The sequence below is a fragment of the Staurois parvus genome, unplaced genomic scaffold (assembly GCF_062004578.1).
Source record: "Staurois parvus isolate SC_StPar_1 unplaced genomic scaffold, SC_StPar_1.0 ptg000593l, whole genome shotgun sequence".
NCBI classification, from domain to species: domain Eukaryota; kingdom Metazoa; phylum Chordata; class Amphibia; order Anura; family Ranidae; genus Staurois; species Staurois parvus.
Window position 1 is genome coordinate 53,469 of NW_028318389.1, and position 16,095 is coordinate 69,563.

At 52.2% G+C, this 16,095-nt stretch overlaps 1 protein-coding gene across 1 annotated transcript in view; it reads left to right on the plus strand.

Annotated features, from left to right (window-relative positions):
• Nucleotides 1-14,187: 14,187 nt before the first annotated feature.
• Nucleotides 14,188-16,095, plus strand: part of LOC149449946 (myosin light chain kinase, smooth muscle-like) — a gene marked incomplete at its 3' end in the record, with an annotated part of 381,689 nt that continues 379,781 nt past the window's right edge. The window contains exon 1 of the mRNA XM_089692548.1: nt 14,188-14,336. Coding sequence (XP_089548674.1) covers nt 14,312-14,336 — 25 coding nt within the window. The remainder of the gene's footprint in view (nt 14,337-16,095) is intronic.

A 16,095-nucleotide genomic window follows, 5' to 3' on the forward strand; every position in this document is an offset into this window, starting at 1 on the left:
ACACCCGACCCAGGTCTACCTTTCTCTCTGGCCCTCAATTTTTCCCCTCCTGAATTTTTTTCTTCTTCATCATCATCATCATCATTTCTTCCCCTTTTTTTTCTATCACAGCACAGGGTTGGTGGGTGGATTCGTCTGAGGGCGCCAAGATCCAGACGGGATCCGCTTCTACAAACCTCTATGTACTTGTGACCTATTGTAGGAAGACCACGTACTGATGGTTTGAGGATGCGACCAATTCCCCACCACCCTATTACTTGAAGATGATGAGGTCCACCTTGCTAGTCCCGGGTTGGGCCCCCTTTTGCCTTCATTCTTTATGAGGTCCACCTTGCTAGTCCCGGGTTGGGCCCCCTTTTGCCTTCATTCTTTATGAGGTCCACCTTGCTAGTCCCGGGTTGGGCCCCCTTTTGCCTTCATTCTTGGTGGCATAGATCCAACAGGGTGTCGGAAACATTCCTCAGAGATGTTGCTCCATATTGCCATGATAGCATCATGCAGTTGCTGCAGATTTCTCGGCTGCACATCCATGATGCGAATCTCCCGTTCCCAAAGGTGCTCTATTGGATGGAGATCTGGTGACTGTGGAGGCCATTGGAGTCCAGTGACCTCATTGTCATGTTCCAGGAATCAGTTGGAGATGATTTGAGCTTTGTGACATGGAGCATTATCCTGCTGGAAGGGGCCATCAGAAGATGGGGACACTGGAGTCATAGAGGGGTGGACATGGTCAGCAACAATACTCAAGTAGGTCATGGTGTTTAAACGATGCTCAAAGTGTGCCAAGCAAATCTCCCCCACACCATGAAACCACCACCAGCCTGAACCGTTGATACAAGGCAGGATGGATCCCCCACACCATGACACCCCCAACACCAGCCTGAACCGTTGATACAAGGCAGGATGAATCCCCCACACCATGACACCCCCACCACCAGCCTGAACCATTGATACAAGACAGGATGGATCCCTCACACCATGACACCACCACCACCAGCCTGAACCGTTGATACAAGGCAGGATGAATCCCCCACACCATGACACCCCCACCACCAGCCTGAACCATTGATACAAGGCAGGATGGATCCCCTACACCATGACACCACCACCACCAGCGTGAACCGTTGATACAAGGCAGGATGGATCCCCCCCACCATGACACCACCACCACCAGCGTGAACCGTTGATACAAGGCAGGATGGATCCCCCACACCATGACACCACCACCACCAGCGTGAACCGTTGATACAAGACAGGATGGATCCCCCACACCATGACACCACCACCACCAGCCTGAACTGTTGAAACAAGGCAGGATGGATCCACCACACCATGACATCACCACCACCAGCCTGAACTGTTGAAACAAGGCAGGATGGATCCACCACACCATGACACCACCACCAGCCTGAACCGGTGATACAACGCAGGATGGATCCATCACACCATGACACCACCACCAGCCTGAACCATTGATACAAGGCAGGATGGATCCACCACACCATGACACCACCACCACCAACCTGAACCGTTGATACAAGGCCGGATGGATCCACCACACCATGACACCACCACCACCAGCCTGAACCATTGATACAAGGCAGGATGGATCCACCACACCATGACACCACCACCACCAACCTGAACCGTTGATACAAGGCAGGATGGATCCCCCACACCATGACACCACCACCACCAGCCTGAACCATTGATACAAAGCAGGATGGATCCCCCACACCATGACACCCCCACCACCAGCCTGAACCATTGATACAAGGCAGGATGGATCCCCCACACCATGACACCACCACCACCAGCGTGAACCGTTGATACAAGGCAGGATGGATCCCCCACACCATGACACCACCAGCGTGAACCGTTGATACAAGGCAGGATGGATCCCCCACACCATGACACCACCACCACCAGCGTGAACCGTTGATACAAGGCAGGATGGATCCCCCACACCATGACACCACCACCAGCCTGAACTGTTGATACAAGACAGGATGGATCCACCACACCATGACACCACCACCACCAGCCTGAACTGTTGAAACAAGGCAGGATGGATCCACCACACCATGACACCACCACCAGCCTGAACCGTTGATACAAGGCAGGATGGATCCACCACACCATGACACCACCACCACCAGCCTGAACCATTGATACAAGGCAGGATGGATCCACCACACCATGACACCACCAGCCTGAACCATTGATACAAGGCAGGATGGATCCATGCTTTCATGTTGTTTCCACCAAATTCTGACCCTACAATGTCACAGCTGAAATCCAGACCAGGCAACATTTTTCCAATCTTCTATCATCCAATTTTGGTGATCCTGTGTGAATTGTAGCCTCTGTTTCCTGTTCTTAGCTGACAGGAGTGGCACCCGGTGTGGTCTTCTGCTGCTGTAGCCCATCTGCTTCAAGGTTGGACGTGTTGTGTGTTCAGAGATGGTCTTCTGTATACCTTGGGTGTAACGAGGGGTTATTGGAGTTACTGTTGCCTTTCTATCATCTCCAACCAGTCTGCCCATTCTCCTCTGACCTCTGACCCCAACAAGGCATTTTCCTCCACACAACTGCCACTCACTGGATATTTTCTCTCTTTTGGACCGTTCTCTGTAATCCCTAGAGATGGTTGTGTGGGAAAATCCCAGGAGATCGGCAGTTTTTTAAATACTCAGACCAGCCCGTCTAGCACCAACAACCATGCCACGTTCAAAGTCACTTAAATCCCCTTTCCTCCCCATTCTGATGCTCAGCTTGAACTTCAGAAAGTCGTCTTCACCACGTCTAGATGCCTAAAGCCATTGAGTAGCTGCCATGTGATTGGCTGATCAGCCAATATATGTAAAAAAAACGTAGATTTGGCAATTTTAATAAACTGATCAGTGGACACAGGAGAAGATTTTTAACAAATTTAAGATAAAACATAAACAAAATTGCAACCAAATGCAGCTCAGCATGGAAGGAAAATACATCTAAGTGTAGGCAGCCTGGTGCAGGTCACACGCAGCACAGTTCAGGGGTGTCACCATTGCTGGGGGGAGGTAAATATGGAGTCACAGCGGCCGGGTGGGGTGGGGGTGGTAATGGATTGTTTTATGTATGACCAGCAGAGTGTGTGACATGAGAATGAAGTACAAGCCGTGCCTGTGGTCACCATTGTCCTGCATCTCATGAACTTTGTCCTCCCGGATACAAAGGACACCCATTGCTCCGCCGGGTCACTGGAAGGGGAACTGACACCCTGAGGGAGCCCAGAATACAGTATGTGACACCCTGAATGAGCCCAGAATACAGTATGGTGACACCCTGAGGGATCCCAGAATACAGTATGTGACACCCTGAGGGAGCCCAGAATACAGTATGTGACACCCTGAGGGAGCCCAGAATACAGTATGGTGTCACCCTGAGGGAGCCCAGAATACGGTATGGTGTCACCCTGAGGGAGCCCAGAATACAGTATGTGACACCCTGAGGGAGCCCAGAATACAGTATGGTGTCACCCTGAGGGAGCCCAGAATACGGTATGGTGTCACCCTGAGGGAGCCCAGAATACGGTATGTGACACCCTTATGGAGCCCAGAATACAGTATGTGACACCCTGAGTGAGCCCAGAATACGGTATGTGACACCCTGAGGGAGCCCAGAATACGGTATGTGACACCCTGAGGGAGCCCAGAATACGGTATGTGTCACCCTGAGGGAGCCCAGAATACGGTATGGTGACACCGTGAGGGAGCCCAGAATACAGTATGTGACACCCTGAGGGAGCCCAGAATACGGTATGGTGTCACCCTGAGGAAGCCCAGAATACGGTATGGTGTCACCCTGAGGGAGCCCAGAATACGGTATGTGACACCCTGAGGGAGCCCAGAATACAGTATGGTGACACCGTGAGGGAGCCCAGAATACAGTATGGTGACACCGTGAGGGAGCCCAGAATACAGTATGGTGTCACCCTGAGGGAGCCCAGAATACAGTATGTGACACCCTGAGGGAGCCCAGAATACAGTATGGTGTCACCCTGAGGGAGCCCAGAATACGGTATGGTATCACCCTGAGGGAGCCCAGAATACAGTATGTGACACCCTGAGGGAGCCCAGAATACAGTATGGTGTCACCCTGAGGGAGCCCAGAATACGGTATGGTGACACCGTGAGGGAGCCCAGAATACAGTATGGTGACACCGTGAGGGAGCTCAGAATACAATATGCTGACACCCTGAGGGGGCTCAGAATACGGTATGGTGACACCCTGAGGGAGCTCAGAATACAGTATGGTGACACCGTGAGGGAGCCCAGAATACAGTATGTGACACCCTGAGGGAGCCCAGAATACGGTATGTGACACCGTGAGGGAGCCCAGAATACAGTATGTGTCACCCTGAGGGAGCCCAGAATACGGTATGTTACACCCTGAGGGAGCCCAGAATACAGTATGTGACACCCTGAGGGAGCCCAGAATACAGTATGTGACACCGTGAGGGAGCCCAGAATACAGTATGGTGTCACCCTGAGGGAGCTCAGAATACGGTATGTGACACCCTGAGGGAGCTTAGAATACAATATGGTGACACCCTGAGGGGGCTCAGAATACAGTATGGTGACACCCTGAGGGAGCCCAGAATACGGTATGTGACACCCTGAGGGAGCTCAGAATACGGTATGTGACACCCTGAGGGAGCTTAGAATACAATATGGTGACACCCTGAGGGGGCTCAGAATACAGTATGGTGACACCCTGAGGGAGCTCAGAATACAGTATGGTGACACCCTGAGGGGGCTCAGAATACGGTATGGTGACACCCTGAGGGGGCTCAGAATACAATATGGTGACACCCTGAGGGAGCCCAGAATACAGTATGTGACACCCTGAGGGAGCCCAGAATACAGTATGGTGACACCGTGAGGGAGCCCAGAATACAGTATGGTGACACCCTGAGGGAGCCCAGAATACAGTATGGTGTCACCCTGAGGGAGCTCAGAATACGGTATGTGACACCCTGAGGGAGCTTAGAATACAATATGGTGACACCCTGAGGGGGCTCAGAATACAGTATGGTGACACCCTGAGGGAGCCCAGAATACGGTATGTGACACCCTGAGGGAGCTCAGAATACGGTATGTGACACCCTGAGGGAGCTTAGAATACAATATGGTGACACCCTGAGGGGGCTCAGAATACAGTATGGTGACACCCTGAGGGAGCTCAGAATACAGTATGGTGACACCCTGAGGGGGCTCAGAATACGGTATGGTGACACCCTGAGGGGGCTCAGAATACAATATGGTGACACCCTGAGGGGGCTCAGAATACAGTATGGTGACACCCTGAGGGGGCTCAGAATACGGTATGGTGACACCCTGAGGGAGCTCAGAATACGGTATGGTGACACCCTGAGGGAGCTCAGAATACGGTATGGTGACACCCTGAGGGGGCTCAGAATACGGTATGGTGACACCCTGAGGGGGCTCAGAATACGGTATGGTGACACCCTGAGGGGGCTCAGAATACGGTATGGTGACACCCTGAGGGAGCCCAGAATACAGTATGTGACACCCTGAGGGGGCTCAGAATACAGTATGGTGACCATCAGGCGCAGGGATATTCCAGGGGCCCATTGCTGCGGAGCCGAGGTATCTATGTCCTCCAACATAGCGGCCCATAATGCTCACCGCTCCCCACCATGACATGTGCGCTAAAGTAGAACAAGAAGAACCTCCAACATGATATTCCTTCCGGATCTACCCAGACATCCACCTAGAACAGGGTCTCCAAACTGTGGCTCTGGGGATGAATGTGGCCCTTTGCTTGCTTTGATCCGGCCCTTGGCCCATTATTCCCCCCCACTGTCAGCAACAGTGGGGCATAGTCCCTGCCACTGACACCGACAACAAGGCCCTATTCCTCTCACTGACACAAACGATGGGGGACTATTCCTCCCACTGATACCAACGATGGGGCAGTATTCCTCCCACCGACACCAATGATGGGGCACTATTCCTCCCACCGACACCAATGATGGGGCACTATTCCTCCCACCGACACCAATGATGGGGCACTATTCCTCCCACCGACACCAATGATGGGACACTATTCCTCCCACTGATACCAATGATGGGGCACTATTCCTCCCACTGACACCAATGATGGGGCACTATTCCCCCCACTGACACTAATGATGGGGCGCTATTCCTCTCACTGACACCAACGATGGGGCAGTATTCCTCCCACTGACACCAACGATGGGGCACTATTCCTCCCACTGACACCAATCATGGGGCACTATTCCTCCCACTGACGCCAATGATGGGGCGCTATTCCTCTCACTGACACCAACGATGGGGCGCTATTCTTCCCACTGACACCAACGATGGGGCGCTATTCCTCTCACTGACACCAACGATGGGGCGCTATTCCTCCCACTGACACCAACGATGGGGCGCTATTCCTCCCACTGACACCAACGATGGGGCGCTATTCCTCCCACTGATACCAATGATGGGGCGCTATTCCTCCCACTGACACCAATGATGGGACGCTATTCCTCCCACTGACACCAACGATGGAACTCTATTCCTCCCACTGACACCAACGATGGGGCACTATTCCTCCCACTGACACCAATGATGGGGCACTATTCCTCCCACTGACACCAATGATGGGGCACTATTCCTCCCACTGACACCAATCATGGGGCACTATTCCTCCCACTGACGCCAATGATGGGGCGCTATTCCTCTCACTGACACCAACGATGGGGCGCTATTCTTCCCACTGACACCAATGATGGGGCACTATTCCTCTCACTGACACCAACGATGGGGCACTATTCTTCCCACTGACACCAACGATGGGGCGCTATTCCTCCCACTGACACCAACGATGGGGCGCTATTCCTCCCACTGACACCAATGATGGGGCACTATTCCTCCCACTGACACCAATGATGGGGCGCTATTCCTCCCACTGACACCAATGATGGGGCGCTATTCCTCCCACTGACACCAATGATGGGACGCTATTCCTCCCACTGACACCAATGATGGGGCGCTATTCCTCCCACTGATACCAATGATGGGGCACTAATCCTCCCACTGACACCATGATGGGGCACTATTCCTCCCACTGACACCAATGATGGGGCGCTATTCCTCCCACTGATACCAATGATGGGGCACTAATCCTCCCACTGACACCATGATGGGGCACTATTCCTCCCACTGACACCAATGATGGTGCACTATTCCTCCCACTGACACCAATGATGGGGCACTATTCCTCCCACTGACACCAATGATGGGACACTATTCCTCCCACTGACACCAATGACGGGGCGCTATTCCTCCCACTGACACCAATGATGGGGCGCTATTCCTCCCACTGACACCAATGACGGGGCGCTATTCCTCCCACTGACACCAATGATGGGGCGCTATTCCTCCCACTGACACCAATGATGGGGAGCTATTCCTCCCTCTGACAGCAATGATGGGGAGCTATTCCTGCCACTGACACCAATGATGGGGCGCTATTCCTGCCACTGACACCAATGATGGGGCACTATTCCTCCCACTGACACCAATGACGGGACACTATTCCTCCCACTGACACCAATGATGGGGCACTATTCCTCCCACTGACACCAATGATGGGGCACTATTCCTCCCACTGACACCAATGATGGGGCACTATTCCTCCCACTGACACCAATGATGGGACACTATTCCTCCCACTGACACCAATGATGGGACACTATTCCTCCCACTGACACCAAGACATTTTCTACTCCCTCTGGCCACAGTTCGGCCCTCCTAAAGTCTGGAGGACAGTAAACTGGCCCTTCATTTAGTAAGTTAGGAGACCGCTGGCCTAGAAGATCAATGTGTGATATAGAGAGGACATGCGACTCCTTTCCTTATGAATCGAAATTCGGATGAAATTTTAGTGATTCAAATCATAATGGTAACGAATTTCAACGACAAAAATAAATTCATTCGTTTTCATTCGTTCGGAACATTTGGAGGATTTGTAAGTTCAGTCACATGTCACACTCTGCATTGTTATGATTGGCCAAAGCCAGAGTCCCCAAAAAGTCAAAGTCACAAGCAAGTCGCCAAGGAAGTTGCATTGAAGTCGCTGAAATATCCCGAAAAAACGAATAAATCCGAATCTTCAGAAATATCTTCCGCCACAAGGAATAGACGAAAACGAATCCGAATTGTGAAACTAATTCCGAAAACGAGTCATTCGAACGTAACGAATACGAGGAAATGAAACGATTGACTCCACCTCTTCCCGCCGATATGGCGCATATATGTGGCTCTGTGCAGACACTTGTCTGTGCTGAGAGCGCGCGCCCTGCACACTCCCCGCACGCTCCCGGCACACTTCCTGCATGCTCCCGGTACACTCCTGGCACACTCCCTGCACACTCCCTGCACGCTCCCGGTACGCTCCCGACACGCTCCTGGTACACTCCTGGCACACTCCCGGCACACTCCCGGCACACTTCCTGCACGCTCCCAGTACACTCCCTGTAAACTCCCGGTACACTCCCTGCATGCTCCCGGTACGCTCCCGGTACGCTCCCGACACGCTCCTGGCATATTCCCTGCATGCTCCTGGTACACTCCCTGCACACTACCTGCACACTTCCTGCACGCTCCTGGCACATTCCCGGTACACTCCCTGCACACTTCCTGCACGCTCCTGGCACGTTCCCGGTACACTCCCTGCACGCTCCCAGCACACTCCCGGCACACTCCCTGCACGCTCCCGACACGCTCCTGGCACACTCCCGGCGCGCTCCCAGCACACTCACGGTGCGCTCTTGGCACGCTCCAGGCCCGCTCCTGGCACAGACAGCGGGGGGGACCCGAGAGCTCCCGATGCATGCTATCGATTGGGAGCTTTCTGATCATGTGACAACCAACCACACCCCCTCCGGGCATTTAAAAGCTCTTAAAGGGCCGGGAGGCATTGGCAGGGAGGGGTTAACGCATGAATCCGAAATGAAACAAATTTTGTTGTCATGCACATCTCCAATATAGAGGAACCGACACCGCGGTGTCATTGCTGAACCTCTCATGAAGTGGTTGTAAAGGCTGAAGGTTTTTGGGGTGTGCAGCTCCCCCCACAGCCACCCCTAATACTTACCTGAGCCCCTTCTTGATACAGCAATGTGTACGGGAGCCTCGGCTCTCCTGGGTTTCTCTCTCTTCATTGGCTCCCACTGCTGTCAATCACAGCCAGTGAGGAGGGGGTGGGGCTGAGCCTCAGCTCTGTGTGTCTTATGGATGCACAGAGCGCAGGTGTCACCTACCTGAGAGGAGATTGATATGAGGAGGTGGGCCTCCCCTGTATCTCCAGCCCAGGGCCCGATGAGAGTACCGAGGGACAGGAGGAACACGAGTGCCGGCGAGTGTTGATAGGAGCGCTTGCAGCAGGAGATGCGGTCCCAAGGAGACTGGTGGACCATCAGGTCAGGGACAGTGGCTGTGCTCAGGAGTCCAACTGAGGTTAAAGGGGCACTCCACTTGCATTGCAGGTCTAGGATGTCAGAGCTCTCAGCAGACTTGAGACAGGAGTACTCAATGGTGCGCAGAGCAGCTACCCGCAGCCAAGCAGGCAGGTTGGGATGCCGAGATCAGAGACAAAAGCGCGGTCACGGGGTTAGCCAAGACCATCAACAGGCGGGCAAGCGAGGTACCGAATCATAAGCAGAGCCAAAGTAGGAACAAAGATGGGTTAAGAACTGGTACCAAGTCAGAAGCAGAACCAAAGATCAGGTCAGGAGCAAGCCGGGTCAGGAACTGTTACCAAGTCATAAGCAGAACCCAGGATCAGGTCAGGAGCAAGCTGGCTCAGGAACTGGTACCAAGTCATAAGCAGAACCCAGGATCAGGTCAGGAACTGGTACCAAGTCAGAAGCAGAACCCAGGATCAGGTCAGGAACTGGTACCAAGTCAGAAACAGAACCCAGGATCAGGTCAGGAACTGGTACCAAGTCAGAAAGAGAACCCATGATCAGGTCAGGAGCAAGCTGGGTCAGGAACTGGTACCAAGTCAGACGCAGAACCCAGGATCAGGTCAGGAGCAAGCCGGGTCAGGAACTGGTACCAAGTCAGAAGCAGAACCCAGAATCAGGTCAGGAGCAAACCGGGTCAGGAACTGGTACCAAGTCAGAAACAGAACCCAGAATCAGGTCAGGAGCAAGCTGGGTCAGGAACTGGTACCAAGTCAGAAACAGAACCCAGAATCAGGTCAGGAGCAAGCTGGGTCAGGAACTGGTACCAAGTCAGAAGCAGAACCCAGGATCAGGTCAGGAGCAAGATGGGTCAGGAACCGGCACCAAGTCAGAAGCAGAACCCAGGATCAGGTTGATACTACATGTATGATAATTTGTACTGAATTAACAATAAACAATATGACATTGATAATAAATGATACACATCACATGATCACATGACACATACATGACAAATGATACACATCACACGATCACATGACACATCCACGATAAATGATACACATCACATGATCACATGACCCATCCATGATAAATGATACACGTCACATGATCACATGACACACCCACGATAAATTATACACATCACATGATCACATGACACATCCACGACAAATGATACACATCACACGATCACATGACACATCCACGATAAATGATACACATCACATGATCACATGACACACCCAAGATAAATAATATTTCGCCTGCAGCACGTCATATCTCATCCTTGGAAAGTCAGACCGCATCTATGATAAATGATGTCACATGATGAATGACAACATTAGCGGTCACATCGCTGCGATCAGAAATCACGCCGTTTGTTCAGCTGCGATATCTGAAGACTTTATTGCTACCTGTAAAGATTTTTAACAATTTCTTGCGATTTCCAGTCTGTTCTATACATGTGAAATTGCAAAAAAAACAGCAGAAAAAGTCATACAAGGGTCACTTTAGAAACGGCGCTGCAGCAAATCGCGTATGTTAAGACACCGACATTCACAGTCATTAGACGCGATCTCAGCTGCGATCTCAATTCACAAATCGCGGCGATATGAAGCAGAAATAAGTTTGATGTTCTTAAATTTTAGCAAAAAAAAGAGGAAGAAGGATCTCCCAATACAGAGGGGATGTTGCAGGGGGTACATTACAAACAAGAAGATGAAATCGAAGCAACTGACTGACTGCGACCCGGGGAAGGAAATCTTTACTTTGTGACACCAGAGATGTGAGAATTGGGGCCGAGTGACACCATAAGGCTGCTGATCGATGGAAGAGGTGATCATGTAAACATTGAATTCGGTCAGAATTGCTGCTCACAGGACGATTGTTCTCCACTTTCATCAGAATTTTTTCTTTCCTAAGTGCCGGTCATACCGCTGTGATTTGGGAATTGAAATCACCCCTGAAATCGCGTCTAATGAATGTGAAGGTCGGCATCTTTACACGCGCGATTTTCTGCAGCGCCATTTCTAAACTAGTTCTTGCCTTTTCTGCAGTTTTGTTACGATTTCACATACATAGAATATAATAGAAATCGCACTGCGAATACCTGGATTTCCCCGCAATTCCTGTTCTGGTGACAACTGTAACATTTTGGATTTGTAATCAATTCCAATTTCAGTGGATGTCCCCGAGACAGTAATAAAATGTGAGTGGGGGTCTAACCCTTCTATGCTCCATGTAAAAGGAAAAAAAAGATACGCTTTTTTTATTAGATACACTTTTATATCAGATACTCTTTTATAAGATACATTTTAATTAGATACAATTTATCACATCCACTTTTATTATATACATCTTTATTAGATACATATTCATCCAGCGACAGTTCCCTAGGTGGCCAGCAGGTGTCGCCTGAGCACAGCACAAACTTCTGAAACTTAGGGAAAGCTTTCCTTCCCTGCTCAGCTCTGAGCTTCTCTCCTCCCCTCCTGTCTCTCCTCTCCTCTCCTCCCCTCCTGTCTCTCCTCTCCTCTCCTCCCCTCCTGTCTCTCCTCTCCTCCCCTCCTGTCTCTCCTCTCCTCTTCTCCCCTCTCCTCTTCTCTCCTCTCCTCCCCTCCCCTCTCCTGTCCTCTCATCTCCTCTCCTCCCCTCTCCTCTCATCCCCTCCCCTCCCCTCCTCTCTCCTCCCCTCTCCTCTTCTCTCCTCCCCTCTCCTCCTCTCTTCTCCTTCTTCTCCTCTCCTCCTTCTCTCTTCTCCTCCTCTCTTCCACTCTTCTCTCCTCTTCTTTCCTCCCCTACCCTACCCTCCCCTCCTCTCTCCTCTCCACTCCTCTTATCTCCTCCCCTCTCCTCTCCTCCCCTCTCCTCTCCTCCCCTCTCCTCTCCTCTCCCCTTCTCCTCCTCTCCTCCTCCTCTCTTCTCCACTCCTTCTCTCCTCTCCACTCCTCTTCTCTTCTATTCTCTTCTCTTCTCTCCTCCCCTCTCCTCTCCTCCCCTCTCCTCTCCTCTCCCCTTCTCCTCCTCTCCTCCTCCTCTCTTCTCCACTCCTTCTCTCCTCTCCACTCCTCTTCTCTTCTATTCTCTTCTCTTCTCTCCTCTCCTCTCCTCTCCCCTTCTCCTCCTCTCTTCTCCTTCTCCTCCTCTCCTCTTCTCTCCTCTCCTCCCCTCTCCTCTCCCCTTCTCCTCCTCTCTTCTCCTCCTCTCCTGTCTTCTTCTCCTCCTCTCCTCTCTTCTCCTCCTCCTCTCTTCCCCTCTTCTCCTTCTCTCCGCTCCTCTCCCCTTTTCCTCCACTCTTTTCCTTCTCTCCTCTTCTTCTCCTCTCCTTTTCTCTCTTCAGATCTTCTCCTCCTCTCCTCGTCTCCTTTTCTTCCTCTCCCTATCTTCTCCTTCTCTCCAGTCTCTCCTCCTCTCTTTTCCTCCTCTCCTCTTCTCCTTCTCTCCAATCTCTCCTCCTTTCTTCTCCTCCTCTCCTCTTCTCTTCCTCTCTTCTCCCCTCTCTCTCTCTCCTCCTCTCCTTCTCTCCTCTCTTCTCCTCCCTCCTCCTCTCTCTTCTCCTCCTGTCCTCTTTTTCTCCTCTCCTCTCTTCTCCTCCTCTCTTCTCCTCCTCTCCCCTTCTCCTCCTCTCCTTCTCCTCCTCTCCTCTTTTCCTTCTATCCTTGCCTCTCCTCTCCTCTCCTCCTCTCTTTTCTCCTTCTCCTCCTCTCCTCCTCTCTTCTCCTCCTCTCCTCTTCTCCTTCTCTCCTCCTCCTCTCCTCTTCTCCTTCTCTCCTCTTCTCCTTCTCTCTTCTCCTCCTCCTCTTCCCATCTTCTCCTCCTCTCCTCTTCTCTTCTCTCTTCTCCTCCTCTCCTCTTCTCCTTTTCCTCCTCTCCCCCTCTCTCCAATCTCTCCTCCTTTCTTCTCCCCCTCTCCTCCTTCTCCTCCTCTCCACCTCTTCTCTTTCTCTCCAATCTCTCCTCCTTTCTTCTCCTCCTCTCCTCTTCTCTTCTCCTCCTCTCTTCTTTTCCTTCTCTCCTCTCTTCTCCCTCCTCCTTTCTCTTCTCCTCCTGTCCTCTTTTTCTCCTCTCCACCTCTCTCTTCTCCTCTTTTCCCTCTCTCCTCTCTTCTCCTCCTCTTTGTTCTCCTCCTCTCCCCTTTTCCTCATCTCCTTGTCCTCCTCTCCTCTTTTCCTTCTATCACCTCCTCTCTTCTCCCTCCTCCTTTCTCTTCTCCTCCTGTCCTCTTTTTCTCCTCTCCACCTCTCTCTTCTCCTCTTTTCCCTCTCTCCTCTCTTCTCCTCCTCTCTGTTCTCCTCCTCTCCCCTTTTCCTCATCTCCTTGTCCTCCTCTCCTCTTTTCCTTCTATCACCTCCTCTCTTACCCTCTCCTCTTTTCCTCCTCACCTTTTCTCTTCTCCTCCTCTCTTTCTCTCCTCCTCTCTCATCCTCTCCTGTCTTCTTTTCCTCCACTCCTCTCTTCTCCTCCTCTTTCCCCTCTCCTCTCATCTCCTCTCTCCTCTCCACCTCTGACATGAACCTTCCAGGGAGGACACAGGGACAGCCCAGGGCAGGGAGTCTCCCCCTGCTGGAGCCTTCTGGCAGCGCCCCCCTCACCCTGGCTGTGCCATGCAGACAGGTGGTTGGTTGGAGGGAGGGAGGCTGGAAGGGGCAGTCAGGCTGCGATGAGGATCAAAGCTGCAGTTTTTGTTTAAACAAGACAGTTGTGTTTCTGGGACAACCACAGCCCAGCAGCCCTGATACCCCTCCCAAGGCCAGCCCACAGGAGGCGGGGCTAGGCTGCAGCTGAGAGGTGAGCCAGGAGCTGAGCTGGGGCAGTAGGGATATGGATTGCAAGCTCTTGGTGCAAGGTAGGTATGCAGCATCTCAGCACAGGGTGTGTAGTTACATTGTATCTGTCTGTGTTCTCAGATCTGTTCTAGGTAATGTGTGGATTATTGGGGGGGGGGGGCAGGTGTCTGATAGGAGAGACCCCAGGAGAGACCCCAGGATAGACCGCAGGATAGACCCCAGGACAGACCGCAGGATAGACCCCAGGATAGACCGCAGGATAGACCCCAGGATAGACCGCAGGATAGACCCCAGGATAGACCGCAGGATAGACCCCAGGACAGACCGCAGGATAGACCCCAGGATAGACCGCAGGATAGACCCCAGGATAGACCGCAGGATAGACCGCAGGATAGACCCCAGGATGGACCCCAGGATGGACCCCAGGATAGACCCCAGGATGGACCCCAGGATAGACCCCAGGATAGACCCCAGGATAGACCCCAGGATGGACCCCAGGATAGACCCCAGGATAGACCCCAGGACAGACCCTGGGATAGACCGCAGGATAGACCGCAGGATAGACCGCAGGATAGACCCCAGGATGGACCCCAGGATGGACCCCAGGATAGACCCCAGGATAGACCCCAGGATAGACCCCAGGATGGACCCCAGGATAGACCCCAGGATAGAACGCAGGATAGACCCCAGGACAGACCGCAGGATAGACCGCAGAATAGACCCCAGGATGGACCCCAGGATAGACCGCAGGATAGACCCCAGGATAGACCCCAGGATAGACCCCGGGATAGACCCCAGGATAGACCGCAGGATAGACCCCAGGACAGACCCCAGGATAGACCGCAGGATAGACCCCAGGATAGACTACAGGATAGACCCCAGGATAGACCCCAGGATAGACCCCAGGATAGACCGCAGGATAGACCCCAGGACAGACCCCAGGATAGACCGCAGGATAGACCCCAGGATAGACCCCAGGATAGACCCCAGGACAGACCCCAGGATAGACCGCAGGATAGACCGCAGGATAGACCCCAGGATAGACTACAGGATGGACCCCAGGATGGACCCCAGGATAGACCCCAGGATAGACCCCAGGATGGCCCCCAGGATAGACCGCAGGATAGACCCCAGGATAGACTGCAGGATAGACTGCAGGATAGACCCCAGGATGGACCCCGGGATAGACCCCGGGATAGACCGCAGGATAGACCCCAGGATAGACCCCAGGATAGACCCCAGGATAGACTGATAGATCAGGTCGGTGCTTCCCTGTCACTCATTCATCATTTCTGATGTCTTTACATAGAAGACAATCCAAATGTAACATTTCCTTTTCCTATTGGTGACAAAACTCCGATTGTCTGTGAATTGCGCTGTCTGTGTGTTGGTGTCGGTGATCGGATGTCGTTTGTATTTCCTGCCAGATTCAATCGAATGTAAATCGGTTTAGACCCAAATTGCTTCTTTTAATCTGATTGGATTGTACAATGTGTGGTAGGAGCACCTCTGATCTGTCATACGCATCAGAGCATTTTTCAGTGACAGTCAGCGGGGGAGGGGAATTTTTCTGAAAATGTCAGATTTGTGGCATTAAGTCACCGGTCACCCCGCTGAGATTCAAAATAGCACGATCTGCGTGCGATTTCAGCGCAATTTCTGAAGACTTTATTGCTACTCGTGAAGATTTTCAACAATTTCTTGCAATTTGCGGTGCGATTTCCGTGTTATTCTATGTCTGTGAAATCCCAACAAAACTGCAGAAAAGGCAAGAACTAGTTTAGAAATGGCGCTGCAAAAAATCACGCGTGTAAAGAC